The sequence below is a fragment of the Colias croceus genome, chromosome 28, assembly GCF_905220415.1.
Source record: "Colias croceus chromosome 28, ilColCroc2.1".
Classification (NCBI taxonomy): Eukaryota; Metazoa; Arthropoda; class Insecta; order Lepidoptera; family Pieridae; genus Colias; species Colias croceus.
The window spans coordinates 1871061-1892313 of record NC_059564.1 but is presented as its reverse complement, the minus strand read 5'-3'; the positions used below and the strand labels follow the sequence as shown (position 1 = coordinate 1892313).

The window sequence follows — 21253 nt, the reverse complement described above, 5'->3', positions numbered from 1 at the left end:
ATAATTCATTTAATATAACACATATTATTCAATACAAGTAATATGAGGACTTAATACTATGTCAAGATTATCGGCGACCATATTTCTATGTCCGAAGCTTAGGCCCAACCTTGAATCAACGATCAGAAGATATTTCATACCTTTAACAGTTAAATTTTGGCAGAAAAATAGATTATTTCAATGTCAGAAAAATACACCATCACAGTTATTAGGCAAACATTTTACGGTAAGGAAGCCGTCCCGATCTTAGAAAATACGCGGGAAATATCCATTGTGTTTTTTTTTAGAAGAAAAAACCAACATGTCTTCCCGCGCTTTTTCGAGATCGCGAACATAGGTGATAGTCTCTGATATGTATTTAAATGTTATTTCTACGTTTAAATATAACAATGATATGTATCGTTTACCTAGGCACCTAGCAGACAGTATATTTATTTTTTCACATTTGACGTATAACTATGAGTAAGCGAATTGTATCCATAACCCACACATTTACAACATTGCACACATAGTCAAAACGTCATTGTGAAATACCTAACCTATTTATGTACTTATAATTATTAATAAAAGAAGCAAAGATAAAATCTTTACACCAACTTATTCTAGAAATCGATAAATCTATATGATATGTTATTTTATTTGAATCAACATCGATATTATTTAAATCTAATAAATGCCTCAGCCAGGATATATTAAATTTGAAGACTTATCACGTTCTATTATTAAATTTATTAAAGATTAAACACATATATATTCTATTATTTAACAACATTCATAAGATATAGAATAATTAAAATGTTACATCTAAATGACTATGTCTAGAGCAATTTGACAATAATTGAAAATAAAACCTCTTTTTTTTCTACTATATATTTGTAATTTTAAATAAATAAAAGGACTTTCAGTTGACCGTTTTTCAAAGCGATGATTCATTATGTAGACCTTAATTTGACATATTATTCATTAATCTTGTGCTTTCTGTGAAAAAAAATACCAAATTATTCATCTGTTACGAAATATGGTAGTCAAAAATATTCCATCTGTAATGTTAATTAATGAATAATACATCAACGAGTGATCAAGAAAATGATACAGTTCAATCAAATCTTATAAATTTTCTATAACTGTACCATTTTTGGCAATGTAAAATTTATGAATAAAAATGTTCATCGTGATTCATGAGAGAAAGGAACAAAGTGAACGAACATTTCGATTCATAAATGAACAATCCGTAAGAGTAGAATGAACAGTTGGAGTAATTTCAAGGATGGGTTGTTCATTTTACTCCGAAAGAGAAATTAGTGCATTCTGAAGACGCCGATATTCTTTTCACCAGCCGTGTGCTGGACAGCTTCGCGGATCTGGTCGGTGGCTACAGGGCCTATGCATACCAGAGCCTCTTTGAAGTATCCGCAGCTCTGTAAAGAATGTTGTATTAAGTATGTATTTTTATGAATAGTTGCTGGCCAGAGTCAGCTCGTGCGTTAAGAGGGAGAGAAAATCGAAGTTTGTGAGGATGAATGGTGTGTAAAAATGAATTTCCAAATGTGTTGATGAGCGTAGAACCAGTAGAACTCAAGAACGACTGGAGCCATTCCGCATTTTTTAACGTTTTTGCTATGACAGTTTTCTTATGGAGAGAAAAAACGTGAAAATAACAATAATATTATGTTAGTATTATTTGTAAAGAAGAAAATAAGATATATTTAAAAAAATCGTACCGAGAAACGTATGACCTATTATAACTGAAAAAACAATCAAATTGTGTAGGCATAAGCTTTTCTAAACAAACAGAATGAATATAACATTAGAAAAACAAATGCTAAAGAAAATATTCCAGTAAAGAGAAGGGACTTCTTATTCGTGGAAATTATAACACGCGGTTATAATAATGTAATTTTTATATTCTGTTTTTCCAGTAAAAGACCCACGTAATAAATAACCATTCGTTTGGAAATTACAGTGATGTTTCCTCGAAATCACTGTAATATCGTTAAAGGAAAACATGGTACATTAATAATTATTGGAATAAAATGAACTAGCTATGTCCTGCGGTTTCATTCGCGTACAAAATAACGGGCCAAAAACTTTCATATTCATTTATTTTCTTCAAAGAAGTACCTAGCTAATGTTTATGTGTTCAATTGTTTTCATTGTAGGTATATCTAATTTCGTCAAAATTTCATGCAAGAAAAATAGTTTTATTTTTTGATGAATCTGGAATATTTCTATCGAATCACAAAGAAGCAATAAATATTTGTATTCAACATAGAAACTCTATATTATATGAAGAAAACACGACTATGTATTTTATATTATTGATATTATATCTGCTTAGACATTTTGGTCACGTAGTCAGTTTTAGTTGTATACGTAGTATATTATTTAGTAATATAGTCGACTAAGGATTATGGTTTCTATTTTTAGTTCGACGACGCAATATGTATTATGTTAATGACTTCTAGGTAATCAATAATGTATTATGTAGCTCTCTTCTATAAATTAGTAATTACTCTCTTATTATAAGTGTGGTACAATCATGTAAAATAAAACATTACCCATGCTTTTATTAAATGCTTAAAAGGATGTCTCAATGAATGGTATAATTATTGTAAACAGATTTGTTACTGAATAAATATTTTTGAATTTGATTTATTTTTTTAAAGAAGAACCTAACTAGCCTATGTTTATGTGTTCAATTATTTTCATTGTATAATTTCGTCAAAATTTAAATGCACGAAAAATATTTCTTTTTATTGGTCGACGAATAATGACATACCTAGCTTTATAAAACATTTTACCACTTTTATTAACCTACCTTCCTCGGCTTCTGTCGGTGACGGCGTTGCATGATGCAGCATAGGCCCCGTGTGACGTCACACTCACTGGACGTGGTACAATCGTCGTTGTACTGCTTGTGGCCGGCGGTGGGCGGGCGGCAGACGTGCATCTCACCTGGATTTGAACCTTATTTGTAGGTTGTGTAGGTTGATTTTTATTAAACACAAATAAAAATCAACCTACACAACCTACTACACACCTATAAAACGATGGGTAAGTATTTAATTTTACGTCGAGAATTTACGATTTTAATTTCGACGCCGTTTGTAAATGCCGAAATTATACAATTTGCCTGCGGCATATACCTACACAGGTATGCCTGTAGTAGATGATCTTTTCCTAGGAACTATTGAAAACCTAGATAAGTACTAAATATTAATTGAAAATTCATGTAGTACTGTGATGTAGCAGGTAGGTAACTATTATTTTAATAAACGTTACATTCTTTACATTGTTTTGTCTTATTTGTATCGATTATAATCTTAAATTAATTAAATCAATTGTAATGTAAATGTCAATATATACTTAATAGGTATATCCTTTAATTCAAGTAGATGTCCGAAAGATAGATTTTTCCATCATCAACAAATATTATGTTACACACATTTGTGAAATATTTACACAAACCAGACATGTCAATAAGCAATGAACTCAAGCTGTTATAGGTACCTATTGTAAAGGCAAATAGTGCTAATTAAACACATATGTATCGGCAAAACTCCTAGATGAGTAACAAAGTATGATATAGGTCAGTAAACTAACATTAAAACATTTTTTTTATTATTATACTGTGACTTTATAAAAGGACATGATTTTGAAACCCAACTGTGACTCATAGTGTACAAACTACAAATACATATTACACAGTCAATATTAAATCCGACTAAGAACCGAATCTAAATAATTCTTTTTACAATAATATTATAAAGTGATTTAGGTACATTGCCATTTCTAAACAAAAAAATAATCTATTCTTTAAGACATTTTATCAAAATCTAAACTATATAACCATTATGTATATGATATATTAAACTACAATTACCTGGCAGAACCTCCTCACATACAAGCCCGGCGTCACATTGGTTTTCACGGTTGCATATCTCCCCAAGTTTTCGACCAGCAAACGCCGGCAGGCATCTCCCGCCTTCATCTGTGAAAAAAATAATAATATAATACTAGACGACTTCAAAAAAAATGAATAAAGCCTCAATCTAATTGAACTTATTAAAAGAATATGCCCTTTCCTATCCTGTAGGAACTTTTATAATTTGAGTAGGAACTAACTTTGACCACTTTCGATTTAACTAATAGGCAACTTTTATCTGAGTGAAACTGCATGCCTTAACTAGTCATTTATAAATCGCAATTTCAGTCAAGTTATAGTGAATTTATATGAAATTGTGCTCTTCCAATTGTAAACTATTTTCCAAAATAAAAGTATCTTCGACAGTATTCCATATATTCCACATATTTTATCGACATACAAAAATTCATCCAAAACGTACAATCGTATAATTGTTTATGTGGAATCGTAAAAGAAAAACAAAGAGTTGTTTTCGAATTTAAAATACAAGTATAGCTGCATAAATCGATCGTCTTAATATTTTTATCACCTTGTTATTTAGATTTAAAAAAGACACATTCACAAAAAAGTAATTCCTTCCACTAAAAGCAGAGCAAATACGCAGGTAAGGTTATTTGCGTTAATGAAATTACGTTTCGTTACTTAGCGAATTTTCTGTGAAATTTTCCCTCAAATTTATAACAAGGTTCTATTGGAGTCTTTTCTTTTTTTGTTATTCGAAACATTTTGGTGACAATAAAACGGTAGAGCAATTTTGTATATTATGTAGTTATGTAAATGAATTTTTACGCAACAGAAAACGTAGCCAATTTATTAAATTTGATACTACCTATAATAGTTGGTATAATATTATTATCTGTAATAATACTATACATAAAACAATCCTACTAATATTATAAATGCGAAAATTTGTGAGGATGGATGTATGTGTGTATGTTTGTTGCTCTTTCACGCAAATAGGTACTACTGAACCGATTACAGTGAAATTTAGCACACATATAGAGGGTTACTTGGATTAACACATAGGATAGGTTTTATCCCGGAAATCCCACGGGAACTGGAATAGTTCCAGTTCCCGTGGGATTTCCGGGATAAAAGCGAGTTCTTCTTTGAAAAACGCGGGCGAATCGCGGGCGGAAAGCTAGTAGACTATAGTTTTAAGCATATATAAATTTCATACATTGAAAGTGATATTCTACTACAATTTGTGCCAGTTATCAGACTGTCGTTGACTTTTATATAAAAACTAGGTTTCCGCCCGCGGCTTCGCCCGCGCAGTCAAAGAAAAACCCGCATAAAAAGTAGCCTATGTCCTTTCTCGGGTATCAAAATATCTCCATACCAAATTTCATGAAAATTGGTTCAGTAGTTTAGGCGTGATTGAGTAACAGACAGACAGACAGATTTACTTTCGCATTTATAATATTAGTATGGACAATATCACATTTGGTATGAAAAATAATTAATGAATTAACTCAAGCCCAACCTATAGCCCTACCTATACAGACTAATATTTGTGTCCATTAACAAGATTACTTAATTCATGCCTTCTCATTCTAATTGCTAGAAGTGCGAAAAATTCAGTTATTTTGTTAAAAAATGTAGCGTCAGCAAAAATAATGCGATGTACCTAATTTATTTTTAGTACTGAGAATTTCGTAATCATTTTAAATTAATGTTGCAATTTTTTTTAATTGCTAGCCTCTTAAAGAATGACAATGAAAACACCAAGGAAAATAATATATCAATTGCGATTATTATGTACCTATTCATCTGTATATAATATCATCCTTCTACTATTATAAATGCGACAGTTTGTTACTCTTTCACGCAAATACTACTGAAACAATCACAATGAAATTTGGTATGTAGGTAGCTGAAGACCCAGAATAAGACATAAGCTACTTTTTATCCCGGAAATCCAGCGGGAACGGAAACTATGCGAGTTTTTCTTTGACTAAGCAGGCGAAACTGCGGGCGAAATTCTAGTCTTTTTATATTTCAAACTGAAACAATTAACTGTCTTATAACTAATTTATAAAATTATGATTAAAATCGTTAAATATTCCTGTTATTTATAAGTAAATTAATCATAATAATAATAAACAATTTTCCTGATTTCCTCGGAGAATTATTTTGCGAAAGCAATTCGCTGGCTTAAAATTTATTTGAACGTTAATTAATTTCTTTGATCATTTATTTATTAGAAGCACGTAATATTATTGTTTATTACGAAGGAAAAGATTAATTTTCTATTTGGATGAAAAACACTTTCATCCCGTATTCACAAATGACGGAAATTAGATTTAAATTGCATGAAAAAATTTATAATATGTATTTTTATCTGAGCTGTCTTTCAATCGAAGAATGTAAATCCCTACTTATTTATTTATTTATAATTAATTATCGACACACAAAAAAGGTATAGATTTTATACATATTTGTAAATTAATTTTATTAAACGTAAATTTTATTTTGCGTGACTTGTATTAAGTCAATCATAAAGAACATTAAATTTTGATTCATGTGATTTTTTTAATGGACTGAGGAAGATTTTAGTATCCTTAGCTAAAATTAATTTATTCTGTGGTGTTAGTGTAGTTTATTAGATTAAAGACAAAGCGGGCGAAGCCGCGGGCGGAAAGCTAGTAATAACTAAATAGATTTGAATGATTTTGGTTTGTTGAAAAAATTTAAATCACCAAAAAAAGAAACATCCATCTCTTAACGATGCTACTATGGTGCTATTTTGTTTGTAACGATTTCGACGATTTAAAAACTATTCTAAATGTCCTAGAATTAAAAAGTTAGATTGTTACGGTAGCCAAGTGAAGCCGAGACAAACAGCTAGGTAGTATAGATTAAAAAGCAAACGATATATAAATATTATACATACTAGTTCAAAATAAGTATTGCATAGGTACTCAATAAAATGCTTATACAAGGCTTAACTTCAAAAATAATCTGATTATTTAACTTAATTGGATTATGAAATGGGTTAATTTTAGTGGTTCGCTAAGAATAATAAATCGATTTAATCAAACGGTTGCCAATATTCGATTTTAAAATGATTTTTTTTATGAAGATTTTTTAAATAATTGTTCCATGACAAGTCATATAAAAGTTACATAACGACATGCTTTAAAAACGTCTGTTGTACTGAAATATGAAAAAGGATTTATTAAATAGGGTTGCTAGCACGTAGTTTTTATTTGTGAGATATATTTTAAATGTTGAAACATTTGGAACGTTTTTATTAATGTTCTTAGTTGTGTTGATTAATTTTATAAAAAAGTAAAGTAAGAGTACCTACACATTTTAATGACAACTGAAATGGGTTTAATCAAATCTAAAGTTTTAAATAGAAATATCACAGTTTCATCATTTTGTAGAATTAAAATAATTCTGGATTTCATACGTATACGAGATTTAAACTGAAATACAAATAATAGGGCTGCCAACATGGATATTAAAATTTTAATTTTTTAATTTTTTGAGGTTTTGTTTCTGCATCTAATAAGCAATGTTTTATACTACATTAAAAATGGAAAGATGCAATGAATGGTTCAATAATGATTTAATTGTATCTATTAAAAGGATATTGACGAAACTTGGTAGTCTTGTAGCTCAACTATACGGAGGGTGAAAGCGTGGCGCAGAAAATTTTGCGTTTAGGACTGGTAATTTTTGTATCATCACTACATAGTATAAAACAAAGTCGCTTTCTCCGTCCCTATTTCCCTATGTCTCTTTGTATGCTTAAATCTTTAAAACTACGCAACGGATTTTGATGCGGTTCTTTTAATAGATAGAGTGATTCAAGAGGAAGGTTTTAGTATACAATTTATTAGGTTTTAGACAAAGCGGTAAGCTAGTCAACAATAAACAAATGAAAAAGTCGTGATATAGCCTACAAAACAAAATTACTTCAATCTAGTACAACAAAATATTAAATTAAATCGAGGATTTAAAAACACAAACGTGCCAAGTGTCAACCCTATACATTTGTAAATGTACAAAATAATTTGTATTTCAGACGAGGGTTTTGATAAATCCCTCGTGAATAATTTTAGAATGAAACAATAAATTTATCCTTGAATTTCACATTTGATAATATTATGTAAGATTTTCATGTTTTATATTACTTGGTAATTAGATTTTAATTGAATGAACTAGGTTTTAATTATACCAGCTATACAAATATGAAAATTGATTTTATTGTCAACAGTTTCTGCGTATATGCATATGTGATGTTTTATCATTACATTACCTATAGCATAATTGTTATGAAGAACGTGTTTATGAAGAACGTTTATTAGCTAATAAATAATTGAAAAGTATGAAAATCGCATCAAATTGTTTGCAATATACGCGATTCTATTGTCCATAGCGAGTTTTAGATGTATCTGCATTTGTTTGTAAGTATGTTTGTTTGGAAAGAACGCTCCGAAAATACTGGACCGATTAACATTTTCACAAGCAGAAAGCTATATTATTTCTTAGTGATATAGGTAGGTAGGCTATTTTGTTTTATCATGAGTGAATCCAGGCAGAGCCGGGACAAGCGGCTAGTGTATTAAATAACAACATTCACCCGAGGGCAATCTTTGCCATTGTAATAAAAATAAAACCATTTTGTATGTAGGCAAAAAATAACATTATTAAAAGGTTCTCCTCTCTCAGACGCCCTAGGCTTCGACCGTTTGACCTTTGCTCAATTATATGACGTAACATCTCTACATAAAAGACATACTTTACATCAAAATAAAATGTCTTTTTTAAGTGGACAAAAAACGGGAGACCTTATCGCTATGAGCGATTTCCACTAGGCAACTTGAATCTTCTATTATAATTGGCTATATTATGAAGTATCAAATCGGTATTTAGTAGGTACAGTATAGTTATTTTTGTTTCATAAAATAAATTGATGACGTCCATTTTGTTGTTCATTATGGTTACCATGGCAACATAACATTTCTTATTCTAAGCAGTTTTGCGAAAATTAGATTAGAAAGTTGGTACTAACTGCGACTTTTTCATTTCATTTATAATTTACTAGCTTTCCGCCCGCGGCTTCTCCCGTTTTGTCTGAAACCTCATAAATTATATACTTAAACTTTCCTCTTGAATCACTCTATCTATTAAAAAAAACCGCATCAAAATCCGTTGCGTAGGTAGTTTTAAAAATTAAAGCATACAGGCACATAGGGATAGAGAAAGCGACTTTGTTTTATACTATGTAGTGAATATTAACAAGAACAAAGTTATTATTAAAACCAGAAAACTTCAGTTAATTAAAAAGTTTGAAATAGATCTGCAAATAAACTTTTTCTATTACAAGTTATATTTGTAAGGTGACGATTTTCTTATTCGAAATGTTTGAAGTAGAAATAAAATTATTTTTTTTCATAAATAGACTTTGGATTAAGAAGCTGAACTTTATAAAAGTTAGGTCTCTTTGACAAAACTTTTTTGATATAAAAGGGAAACGAATATCTTTTTTTGTTTTCTTTTGGTTTTGTCCTCTGAAAGCTCTGATAAATATGACTATCAAAAGGGAAAAAATTTAAAAAGGTACTCATAAAAATATATAATGCAATGATTTATTTTTTTTAGATATTTTCGATTTCAATTTCATAAATATTCGAATATTCTGTTATTAATTTAAAATACACTTTATAGAAAAAAAAAAGAAACGACATGTGGCACTCGGGGACTTCCGCGGTAAAGCTACTGCATGCTATGCCTTCAAGCCACACCTCCGCCCGTCGGAGTGGGGAGCGTGAGGTTTTTTCGTTACGAAATTTCTCGATTCGGTTCCCGCGCTCAAGGCCCGCGATAGAAGCAATTATAGCTTAACAAAAATTCTGTGATATATTTTCATTATTAACTTCATAAATTCAGATTGTCAGTTAAAATCTCTCCCGGTTATCGAATTTTTATATTCATTTAGACTGTATCTAAAAAGTATAACTAAAATATCAAATACACTAAAGTGTATTTGATATTTTAGTTATACTTTTTACAATTTTTTTACTTTTTATTATAAATAATAAAAAGTAAAAAAATTGTAAACGCCATTTAGTGAAATTCCCTTTTATGTTAAAAGCTCTCTCTAATTCACACCTCCCAAGAGCTTTTCAACTCGTGTTGAGTGGATAGCGTTTTTCTTTAGCTTTTTCTGCTTAACTAGCTGTTCACGTGACTTGACGTTCAGTTTTTCCATAATATCAATTGTATTGTTTTAATTCCTTCCTTTTTTAAGTTAAACCTCTATAGGCGCGTTAGGAGTAAAATTTCAGGGTAGCGTCATGGCAATACCGTCACGTCATGGAGTAAGGTGACTATTTTGGTATCTTTGAATCTTGCCAAAAATATTTCACTTCTGACACGTGTGGTCGGCTCACACGTTCTTTTTTGTTCGGCGCAATTTTTTATCGAAATCGGTCCAGACGTTCGCGCGTGATGCCGTGACCAAGGGAAACAGGGATACATTTTTATAGAGATAGAGGTTATACAATAAATATAAGGTTATACAATTTTTAAGAGAAATTCAAATTTTAACAATGCTTCGCAGTTTTTAATAGGACTAGGATTACGAATAATAACCAACTTATCCTAGACTAGCTGCTCCGCGCGGTTTCACCCCCGTGGGCCGTGGCTCCACTTCTGTTGGTCGTTGCATGATAATATATAGCCTATAACTTTCCTCGATAAATGGGCTATCTAACACCGAAAGAATTTTTCAAATCGGACTAGTAGTTCCCGAGATTAGCGCGTTCAATCAAACAAACAAACTCATCAGCTTTATAATATTAGTATAGATTGGTTTTACCTACTTGTAGATCCGTCGTTCTTAATACATTTTCCATATTTGTACCATCTTTACGTAAAAATAACCTGACCTATGTAGATCAATCCCCTCATAGGAGGCCCGTGTCCCAGCAGTGGGAACGTATATGGGCTGATGATGATGATGATGATGTAGATCAAGCTATTTTTAACAAAAAGTGATTACTGTTCTATATTTAACAAATGTTATAAAATAGCATAATATTGATGCTTCGATTTATAGCGTCAAATAAAAATAATGAGCTTGAGTTTGAACATAAATTGATGCTATAATTCATGGAAATCGGTTCACATATCCGATCAAAATATAACTTTATGAAAAATGTTATGCTCGAACTTTTGCAATTAATTTTCGTTCCGGGAATAAACGATTTTTCAAATATAATTCATATATTTTTAACAAGCTCATGTTTACTGAAAACCAACGCATGGTTTATTGATTACGATATAAAAATGGCATGTTACGTCAAAAATAACTATCTTTTACAGTTTTAACGTTTCAGCTTATATACCTAAGTTTTACCCGCGTTTCTCCGCTCCTGTTGGTTTTAGCGTGATGTTATATAGCCTATATCCTTCCTCGATAAATGGGCTATCTTACAACGAAAGAATTTTTCAATTCGGACCAGTAGTTACTGAAATTAGCGCGTTCAAACAAAGTGAAACATATGTGATATTACTCTTCCACATAGGAATACGGTTCATTTTTTATTAATCCATACTATCTACTGACATTATTAATTCGAAAGTAAATCTGTTTGTCTGTCTGTCTCTTCTTCGTGTTATAACCACTAAACTGATTTGATTGCAATTTGGAACAAAGATAGTTTTAAACTTATGAAAGAACAAGGGTTATCCCGTAAATCCCAAGAAAACGGAAACTTTGCGGGTTTTCTTTTGACTACACGGGCAAAGCCGCGGGCGGAATGCTAGTCTACTATTTAATGATATATACGTGTTTATTATTGTAAATAAGAACTAGAAACCTTAACAAAACTGCTGACAAAGAAAATATTGCTGACGTAAAATACTCAGCTGCTTAGTTGTTCAAATTCGTTCGAGAACTATGCAGTTCTGAATGGTTAGGTATTTATTTTAGATTTACGAACACTGCAGTGTATCATGAAGCAAATAAAATATTTAGGGCTGATTTTTCAATCGTTGCTTAAAATTTATTCAACAATTTCAAAAATGTATTATAATTTTCCGTATTGTGTTTTATTGGACCAATAAATTTTAACCAAGGATTGCAAAATCGGCCCTTAGTTTGGTATTTCTTTTTCTAAAGATTTTCTCGTTGTAAATTAAGATATTGTAAAATTGTATATTAAACGCGCTTTTTTAATTCATGTTTTAAATCCGTTAAAATTACTTTTATTGCTAAACTAGCTATCCGCCCGCGGCTTCGCATGCTTTATCTAAAACCTAATAAATTATATACCAAAACCTTCCTCTTTAATTTAATCACTCTATCTATGAAAAAAACGCATCATAATCCGTTACGTAGTTTTAAAGATTTAAGCATATACACATAGGGACAGTTAAAATGACTTTGTTTTATACTATCTAGTGATACAAAGATCATTATTTATCATACTTTGTATTTATGTTTGAATTTGCCAAATAAGTACAAAATATCGTCTTGTTGTAAATTGAGATAAAACCAATTTATTACATTACTTATCTTTGATCAAAAAATTATTAAATACTTTATCAAGCCTGTAGTTTGGAACAAAGCAAATTCATTTCAGAAGTTAGTGAACTGTAAAAGTTTTAATGGTATCCCGAAAATATTGAGTAATTTAGTTTGTAGGGGTTACTTTATTATTTTAGTAAATTTTGTGCGCTAAATGTTCAATTACTTTTAGAAAACGACCAATATAGATTAAAATCAAAAATATTTGTAGGTAAGTATATTGTGTTATGTACATGTCGTGGCCATGTATCGATGCCAATGATCGATCATTTCATGAAGTGAGCAAATCTACGATATGCCCACGACATATTAATATTATAGAATCATTATCATATTTCACTTAACTTTTTATTGTACTTAAAATAAATAACGTTATTTTTATAGGGACAAAACATTCAGCGTGTGTTGCAGAAGTTTCTGCAACCCTGGTGTAAAGATAAAGATGCACAATAGTCCATTTTCATAAAAATATGCTTAAATTAGATTATGAAATAGATCCTACCTGTCTTCAAGCACACGAGGCTACGGCAGCAGTCCCCATTGCGGATACAGGGGGAGCTGTAGCAGTAGGTCTGGTCAGCATAAAATATAAAGTAATGCTAACTTATTATGAAACGAATCCTACCTGTCTCCAAGCACAGCCCACGACAGCAGTTTCCATAAGCAAATAGACTCTATTCATAAAGACATGCTTAATCTAGATTACGGACTAAATCCTACCTGTCTCCAAGCACATGAGGCCACGGCAGCAGTCCCCGTTGGTGATGCAGGGGGAGCTATAGCAGTGGGTCTCATCAGCGTCCTCTATGCGGTTGCCTTCAAGGGCCTCCGCGTAGATCTCTTCGGGTTCCACCTAGGAAATAATTACCCTTAGTAATTAATATCCTCAACAATTAATAAAACTCGAAATTGTATTGTAGACTAGTCATATTTTTTATTTGTAATCTATGAAGTATATAAGTAAATAGTGCTGATTGGTAACTAATCTAAATATAATAATAATACTTAATCACTAGGATCTTTAAAAACGGCACATTCAAATCATTATTTTTTTTAAATAATAAGATGCTATGCGTCATCCTGGAATGGCAGAAAGACGCGGGTTCGATTCCGACCTCGTGATTTTTTTCTATTCTTTAAAAAAAATCTTTTAAATTATTGTATAATAGTAAAAAAGTGGTTAGCATTTGAACTTAATGGTAATAAACTAATAATTTCTAGTTTACTGGTTAGGTTAGGGGTATTCGGTTATAGAATGCCTGTCCTGTGTCCATAGACATCAGAAGCTGTTTGATCTGTGACATATAGGAGCTTTAAAGGTCTTCATCAAAGAGGTCTACTTCAACTGTTTAAAAATAAACTTCATTCAGTCGTGTTCACTCAATGCCCGCTCATGCATGGCTAAAATCCTTAGTTTCGTGATCCATACACGTGACCTTTATTAAATAGGTTTATGGCGTGTTCATGACGTATATAGTTAATTTTAAAGTTGATAGAGTAATTATTATAGATTAAGGGGGTTTATGTAGAGCTAGAATGTGCGAAGATTTATGTGTATGTATGACATAATAATTAGCCAGAAAAATATATAGAGGGAGTTTTAATTGGTTAGGCCGTTAGGGTAAATAAAATTCGTAGTCTCTAAGATGATGATGTTTATTTTAGTAAAGGTGATGATGATGATGGTCATTTTGGAGTTGGGGGAAACTAAAAAAAAACGAAACCACACATAAATTTATTTGTTGTTTTGTTCAGTTATGTGTGTGTGTGTGTTGGAATAAATGATTTCTTTCTTTATAAAAGTGACTACGTTATTGAGGAAAATATTCTGAAGGGATGTGAAATAGTAAATCCAATTGGAATATGAATTGAAATTTAATCTTTATAGATTTTGCATGTTAAATAGGATAGAATGCCATAACAATAATTAAATAATTAAATTTTTGAAGTGAAACTTCTTTAGGCGCGTTTAGAGTAAAATTTGGTCGCGACGTAGGTAGCAATGCCGTCACGTGGAGTAAGGCAAGATTTTGGTTTCTTTGGATCTTGCCAAAGAAGTTTCACTTCTATCACGTGTGCTTGGCACACACGATCTTTTTTTATAAATTTCATTTAAAAATAAATTGCACATGGTTTTTGTACATAATTCTGTTTATACGGATATTATTGCGTATTTCTATAACTTTACTCTACCAATCTTAATATATTATAAATCTCGTGTCACTACAATGGACTCCTAAACCACTTAACCGATTATAATAAAATTCGCACACCATGTGCAGTTCGATTCAACTTGAGAGATAGGATAGTTTAAATCTCAAATAGTTTTAGAAAAAGCGGGCGAAGCCGCGGGCGGTAAGCTAGTCACATTATAAGTTTAGCCTAGTGACGTCACTTCATAGAATTGGATCGATAAATTCATTTTCATTATTCGTAGAAGCCGATAATTACGAAAAAGGCTTTTGTAACGATTTGTAATTTATAAGTGGATTAGTGTAATTATTAATTATTGATGAAACAAAAAATAATATATATATATATATATATATATATATAAAATAATATATATCAAAAATAAAATAGGAGTGTCTATTTTTAATATTGAAATAATTGATTTTTACTATATGCATATATAAATGTATACACTGTACATAAACGAAAATAGTAATTTTTACAATTTCTGTCTGTTTGTTAGCTAATATCAGGAACGGCTGAACCGATTTTGACGTGACGTTCACTGCCGTTGCTTTAAAACTGTTGTTATAAGCTATTTTTTATAGCGACCTTCCAACAGGAAAATAAGGATTAAAAGGAAAAAACTGGGGTTAAACCGCGGGACGCAGCTAGTTTTAAAATAAGAAATAACAATCCACATACCTGTCCATATGGGTAGTGACGGTACGGGGACCTCGCGTACCCCAAATTGGCCAGCATGTCAGAGCTGAAGCGGTTGAACAGACCCCCCCAAGCGTAGCCTGACCCGAGGCAGGTCAGCACTAGTAATGCTGTGATCCCCATGTTGATACTGCAAGAGATTGTATTGTTAGTCTATTGGAAAGATAAGAAAAGAGAAGAAAGAAGACAGAAGAAAGAAGAATGAGGAAAGAGGAAAGAAGTATAAGTAGCACATCAATGAGTAACAAAAATATAACAAATAATTCGTAAACTTAAGAATTTTCACTTTTATTTTTCAATTAAAATTATAAATCAATATTTTGGGTATCAGAGTCAGAAGGAATCTGTTTATTTTTCTCAAACCATTTGTAGTTTCAAGTTTGTAAACGAATTATTTTTTTATTTATCCCAATAACTTTTGCAATTTTTCTAGTATAAGGACAAAAGTCAGAAAGAGCTAGATTCTTATTTTTAAATCTATACTAATATTATAAAGCGAAGGATATTTTGTTTGTTTGAACGCGCTGATCTCAGGAACTACTGGTCCAGTTCTTCTTCAAATTCTTTCACTGTTTGATAGCCCATTTATCGAATATATAATATATCATCACGCTAAGACCAATAGGAGCGGAGCAATGCGCATACATGTAATATGTTTGCATTAAAACGAGTAAAACTGATTTTTCTAGACTTTTCCCACTAAGAGTAGAGTTTTATATGAATTATTTAAATCGTATCAGATGATGTTTAATTATCTGCCCCAGATTTTCATTGAGATATTTTTTAGAATTTAGGGGGCTAAGATAAGTAAGTATAAGCTTCATTTTATTATTATAACGTAAATAATTGCTACTGTTGTTATTTATTTCAACTTTGTCGAAGGTGTAAAAATTTGATTTGAATAATTAGGTATGTGTAAATTAATTTGTATTGGTAATTATTTATCATAATAGAACATGTTCGCTAAATAACTACGATATTTTGTTTTTATAATATTACTAGCTTACCGCCCGCGGCTTCGTCTGCTTTGTCTAAAACCTAATAAATTATATACTAAAACCTTCCTCTTGAATCACTCTATCTATTAAAAAAACCGCATCAAAATCCGTTGCGTAGTTTTAAAGATTTAAGCATACAATGGGACATATGTACAGAGAAAGCGACTTTGTTTCATACTATGTAGTGACTATCAAGGTCGATAGAGTCAGAAATTTTGCAGCTCTCTGTTTTCCTTGATTGCTGTTTAACTTGATTTTAAATAAATCCACATAGATTTAACAGAAATTGGATTTTTAACTAACATAAAAAATTAAAATTAATTATATCGACTCTCATGTTTACGTTATATTATCTACGTAATAAATAAAAAAAAATAGATAGATCTACGTTTGCGTTTTACAGTAAGGAACTGTAAAACGCAAACATATTTGTTGTATACCTATATCTCAAAGGACAAGTTATATTTGCCACCGTAAGATTGTAAAATTGTGCATTCGAACCTAACAATGTTTATAATTTAACGTGACACATTCATCAAAAAACCGATTTCTCTGTTAAAGTTTTTATTTTAGCGTACTCTGTACATAAAGGTGTAGGGTAAACGCAGCTATCAACGACCCATCGAAAATCTGAAGGTATTACCGACCTATAAAAGTAATTCGAAATTTAAACGTTTCCAGAACTATTCTAGCTATAGGTAGGCAAAGTTATACACGAATGTATTACTTGAGCATCGTATACTTTAACGTTAGAGTGAGTAACTGAGCAAAAAAGAGTTAAAATGCGTAAGTTGCTGCGGGGTAGCGTGGAAGCAGGACGTGTCGTACTGTTCCGTTGTTCCTTCGGGTAAGTACTGTGAGTATCTTTTTAAGACATTTACAAACAAATGACATCTATACTTTAATTTATATTACTAAATATCAATGCATTTAAGTGTCAACTTTTCATTTCTTACAACATTTTATTAATAAAAAGTAATTTGAAACGATAAAACTTAAAATTAAAATGGGACGGTGTTAGCTTCACCAGTTTAAGCCGCGGCAGGTATCAACGACCCGTAAGTCGGCAATGGCAGCAACGTAACTTTTTGTTTTATTTTCTTTTATGTTATTATATCACACTAACACAATTGGTTTTATGGACCAGTTTAAATCTAAGCTATGAGTCTTCATAAAAATCTATTAGCGACTAAACTTTTTTGTCTAGTGTTGTGTCTTTTAGCGTTGTCAATTTATACAAAGTTATGATATTTTCGAGGATCCCTATCGAATAGTTACAGAAGTAAATCATTGTTTTTTTTTTGTTTAAACAATATGCATTTGTTCATATTTTGTATTACATTAATCAATTATAATCTATTTTATAGTCTGATGATCAAATGAATTAAAATAACCATTTTTTATGGGTCGGTAATACAATTTAGGTTTATACTTACATACTTTAATACCGACCCATGTGGGTCGGCAATAGCAACTATAGGAAGCTATTACCGATCGAATAAAGATTGTTTAGTTTCTCATCTACAAATTCAAATTCAAATTGCTTTATTTGCAGAATGTAGAATAAAGATGTTTGTATATACAGATAATATTGATCCTTAAACATTCTGCTCGTAATTGAGCGTGCAAATATATTTTTATTACTTTTATGACATAATAGGTGCCTATTAAAAATTATATTTTTAGATTAAATTTAAAAAATTAAAAAAAATTATATTTTTAGGTTAAATTAACATAAAACATATAATTAGGTATATTTTTTCCAGAAATATGGAGCCACGAAAGCGGCGAAAAGTATTCAGTAAAACACAACTCGCCGAAGCAATCAATCAAATAGCATAACGAAATATCCTAGAGTTTGAAATCCTTAATTTAATATATGTACATATATTAATAGTATTATGTTGATTAATTTAAAAGATTATAATTATTTAGTTCATTACTAAAAAGTACTCATTTGTTTTATTAAAAATAACTACAATTAAAAAATACGAATATATTTGCATTTTTATTTCATTTTATTAAGATCGGTAATCATCATCATCACTAGCTTCTATACATTCCATTGCTGGAAAAAGGCTTCCTCTCACATACGATCGGGAATAGCTGCATAAAAATCGTTAATAGCTTCACAGCCATTTTTATGGGTCGGTAATAGCAACAATCGACTAAGTCACATTGTAAATTATTTTTTACAAGATAATCCTTTATTAGAATGTATTTGCTTCAATAAATACATTTTTTATACATAACACTAGCATATGAAATGAAATTATAAATCTTTAGAAGAACCAGTATACTTAAAAAATATGGTTGATTTTGAAATTGCCTTAGAGGGGTCGTTAATACCTGCGTTTACCTTATATAGATTTTTGTTAATGGCGGTCTGACTATTAAAACAGCAAGTATATTTAAATACTACATTGTATTATTTTATATTGATTTATAGAGAAAAAGACTATTTCACAATATTTAATCGATTTTCTTATATTTTCTTGTCATAGAAAGCATTTAAAACATTTCTTACGCAATAAAATTACTTGCAGTGTGTCTTTAAAACAAATTTAGCTCGCAAACGTTCAGTACAACAAACAGCGCATTGAAAAGTTAAATTAATTTACAAAAAAGCTTTTAATTTAAAAACGGCAACTTTTTAAACAATTGAACGCCACAGGTGCTAAAAAGCACAGCGTACAGATTAAAAAGCATTTTGCGAAAAAAAAGAACAATATTAATTACGCGCGCATTTATAATCTGTCATTCAATTGGCGCGCGAATTTTTTTTATTCAGCCTGTCCTTGGAATCGTTTTTTTTAAATGTATACTTACCTACAGAGTATTTACTTACCGGTACATGGTCTGTCCTGTCCGACGTCCTGGCTACGACTGTGGATCTATACAAGGGTGTTAACTGCGCATGGTAGGAATAGTTAGGGCGGGAACATCATGTAGGGATGGCAAAGCGACTTTTCGTCGCGTGACGTCAATGGATTGTCGCAATGTTTTAGATAAAACATACAGTATAGTTTATATAATAAAGTATAGACTATGCTTCTTCTCGTAATACAAAGCTGAAAACTGAAGTTTGTGTGTTCATTTGAACATGCTAATATCAAGAACTACTGAATCGATTTCATATGTTCTTCAACCTAGTAAGGGATAATTTGATTAACATTTTTTTATTTATTTACAGTGTTATGTTTCATATCATGTCTAGAAGTAAAGTAATGATATATTTTTCTTTCAGGCGCACATGAACTAAATAAATTCTTTAAAATTTAGTTCATTGTTTTTTTATTATATTCACCACCGTTAGATGATGAAAAGATTTTAGTACAATAATGTAAATTATTATATTTTGAGAGCTTTACATTACATGCAGTCTAATGTAGGTATTTATTGGGTTTGCCCTATTGATTTTAACAAAACCTTTGCAAAATCCCTTTTTAAAATATTTATAAATACACACTCATATTATCACACTCGTTATTTGTTTTATTGTGATTTACATAATATTTGTTTTTCCCTTAATATATTTTATTCTAGCAATAATGTAGGCATGCAAATTAACTAATATTATTATCTCCGTTTGATGTTTTTATTTGAATTACTATTGATGTAAGTTCTTAGTCAGTCATTTAATTAATACCAGAATTAAAATGTTTCAAGGAAGCTTTTCCAAGGCACCTACAAAATATTGAAAATCTATTGATCAGCTCTATTTATAACTCTCTAATGGCCGATTTTTCAATCCTTGGTTAAAATTTATCCGTCCAATAAAGTATTACACAAACATTTTAAAATGTCACCTGTAAACTGTCAAATACGGAAAATTATAATACATTTTTGAAATGATAGTTTAATAATACGTTATTCGATGAATAAGTTTTAACCAAGGATTGAAAAATCAGCTCTAAATCAATAAATATATTAGAGTAGTAAACCTCAGTTAAAATGACTAGCCAAAATGTTTATAACATACATAATATTCTGCTCTCTCTTTAGCTTCAAAGTATACAAGCGTCATCACCAAACAACCTTGAAAATGTTGCAAAAATTTGCGATTTTTAGTCGCAGCCTTGTCGCTACAATATAAACCCTCCTTTACACAGCTGATATCCGGTACATTAAAACATTTTCGCGGAAGCAATCCTATTTTTATTCCCCTTATAATTTATTAAAGTAAAGATTAATAAAGTGAAATTATATGTGTAAATATTCGTCTTTTTATTAGTACGTTTTGTAGTTCTTAGGCGCGTTGTGCGTATAATTTCATGGCAATACCGTAACGTCATGGATTAGGCGACGATTTTGGTATCTTTGAATCTTGCCAAAGAAGTTTCACTTCTAACACTTGTGCTCGGCACACACGCTCTTTTTATACCTATTTTCATTGCTTGGTAAAATCATGAAACAGAATTTAGTATTGAAACTGTATTGAACACTTTGACCTTTAACTTGATTCACGTTTGATTGTAGGTACATTTTCTTTATTCTGAAATGTTTTTTTAGTTAGTGTTTAAAATAATATGAGCGTTTTTTGTCGAAGGAATAATATAAGAATTTAATAATGGTGTAATATATGTCTATGTAAAATTTTAACTATTTCCTTTAGTTTCTGAACACAATATACCTACCTATTTTCTACAATAATATTATAAAGAGGAAAACTTTGTTTGTTTGTTAGTTTGATTGTAATGAAATAGGCTGATAAACTACTGGACCGATTTTACCATTCGAAAGCTCTTTCACCATTCGAAAGCTACATTATCCACGAGTAATATAGGCTAGGTTTTATCCCGGAAATCTCACGGGAACGGGAACTATGCGGGTTTTTCTTTGAAAACGCGGGCGAAGCCGCAGGCGGAAAGCTAGTATTTCATACTC

At 30.8% G+C, this 21253-nt stretch overlaps 1 protein-coding gene across 1 annotated transcript; it reads right to left on the bottom strand.

Annotated features, from left to right (window-relative positions):
* Positions 1-19338, bottom strand: LOC123704204 (ITG-like peptide). Its single transcript, XM_045652515.1, has 6 exons — positions 19215-19338; positions 15351-15498; positions 13194-13326; positions 3884-3991; positions 2819-2955; positions 1-1418 (listed from the first exon to the last, which is right to left on the bottom strand). The coding sequence occupies exons 1-6, from the start codon at positions 19220-19222 to the stop codon at positions 1299-1301; spliced, it is 654 nt and encodes a 217-aa protein (XP_045508471.1). The 5' UTR covers positions 19223-19338; the 3' UTR covers positions 1-1298.
* Between the last annotated feature and the right edge of the window lie 1915 nt (positions 19339-21253).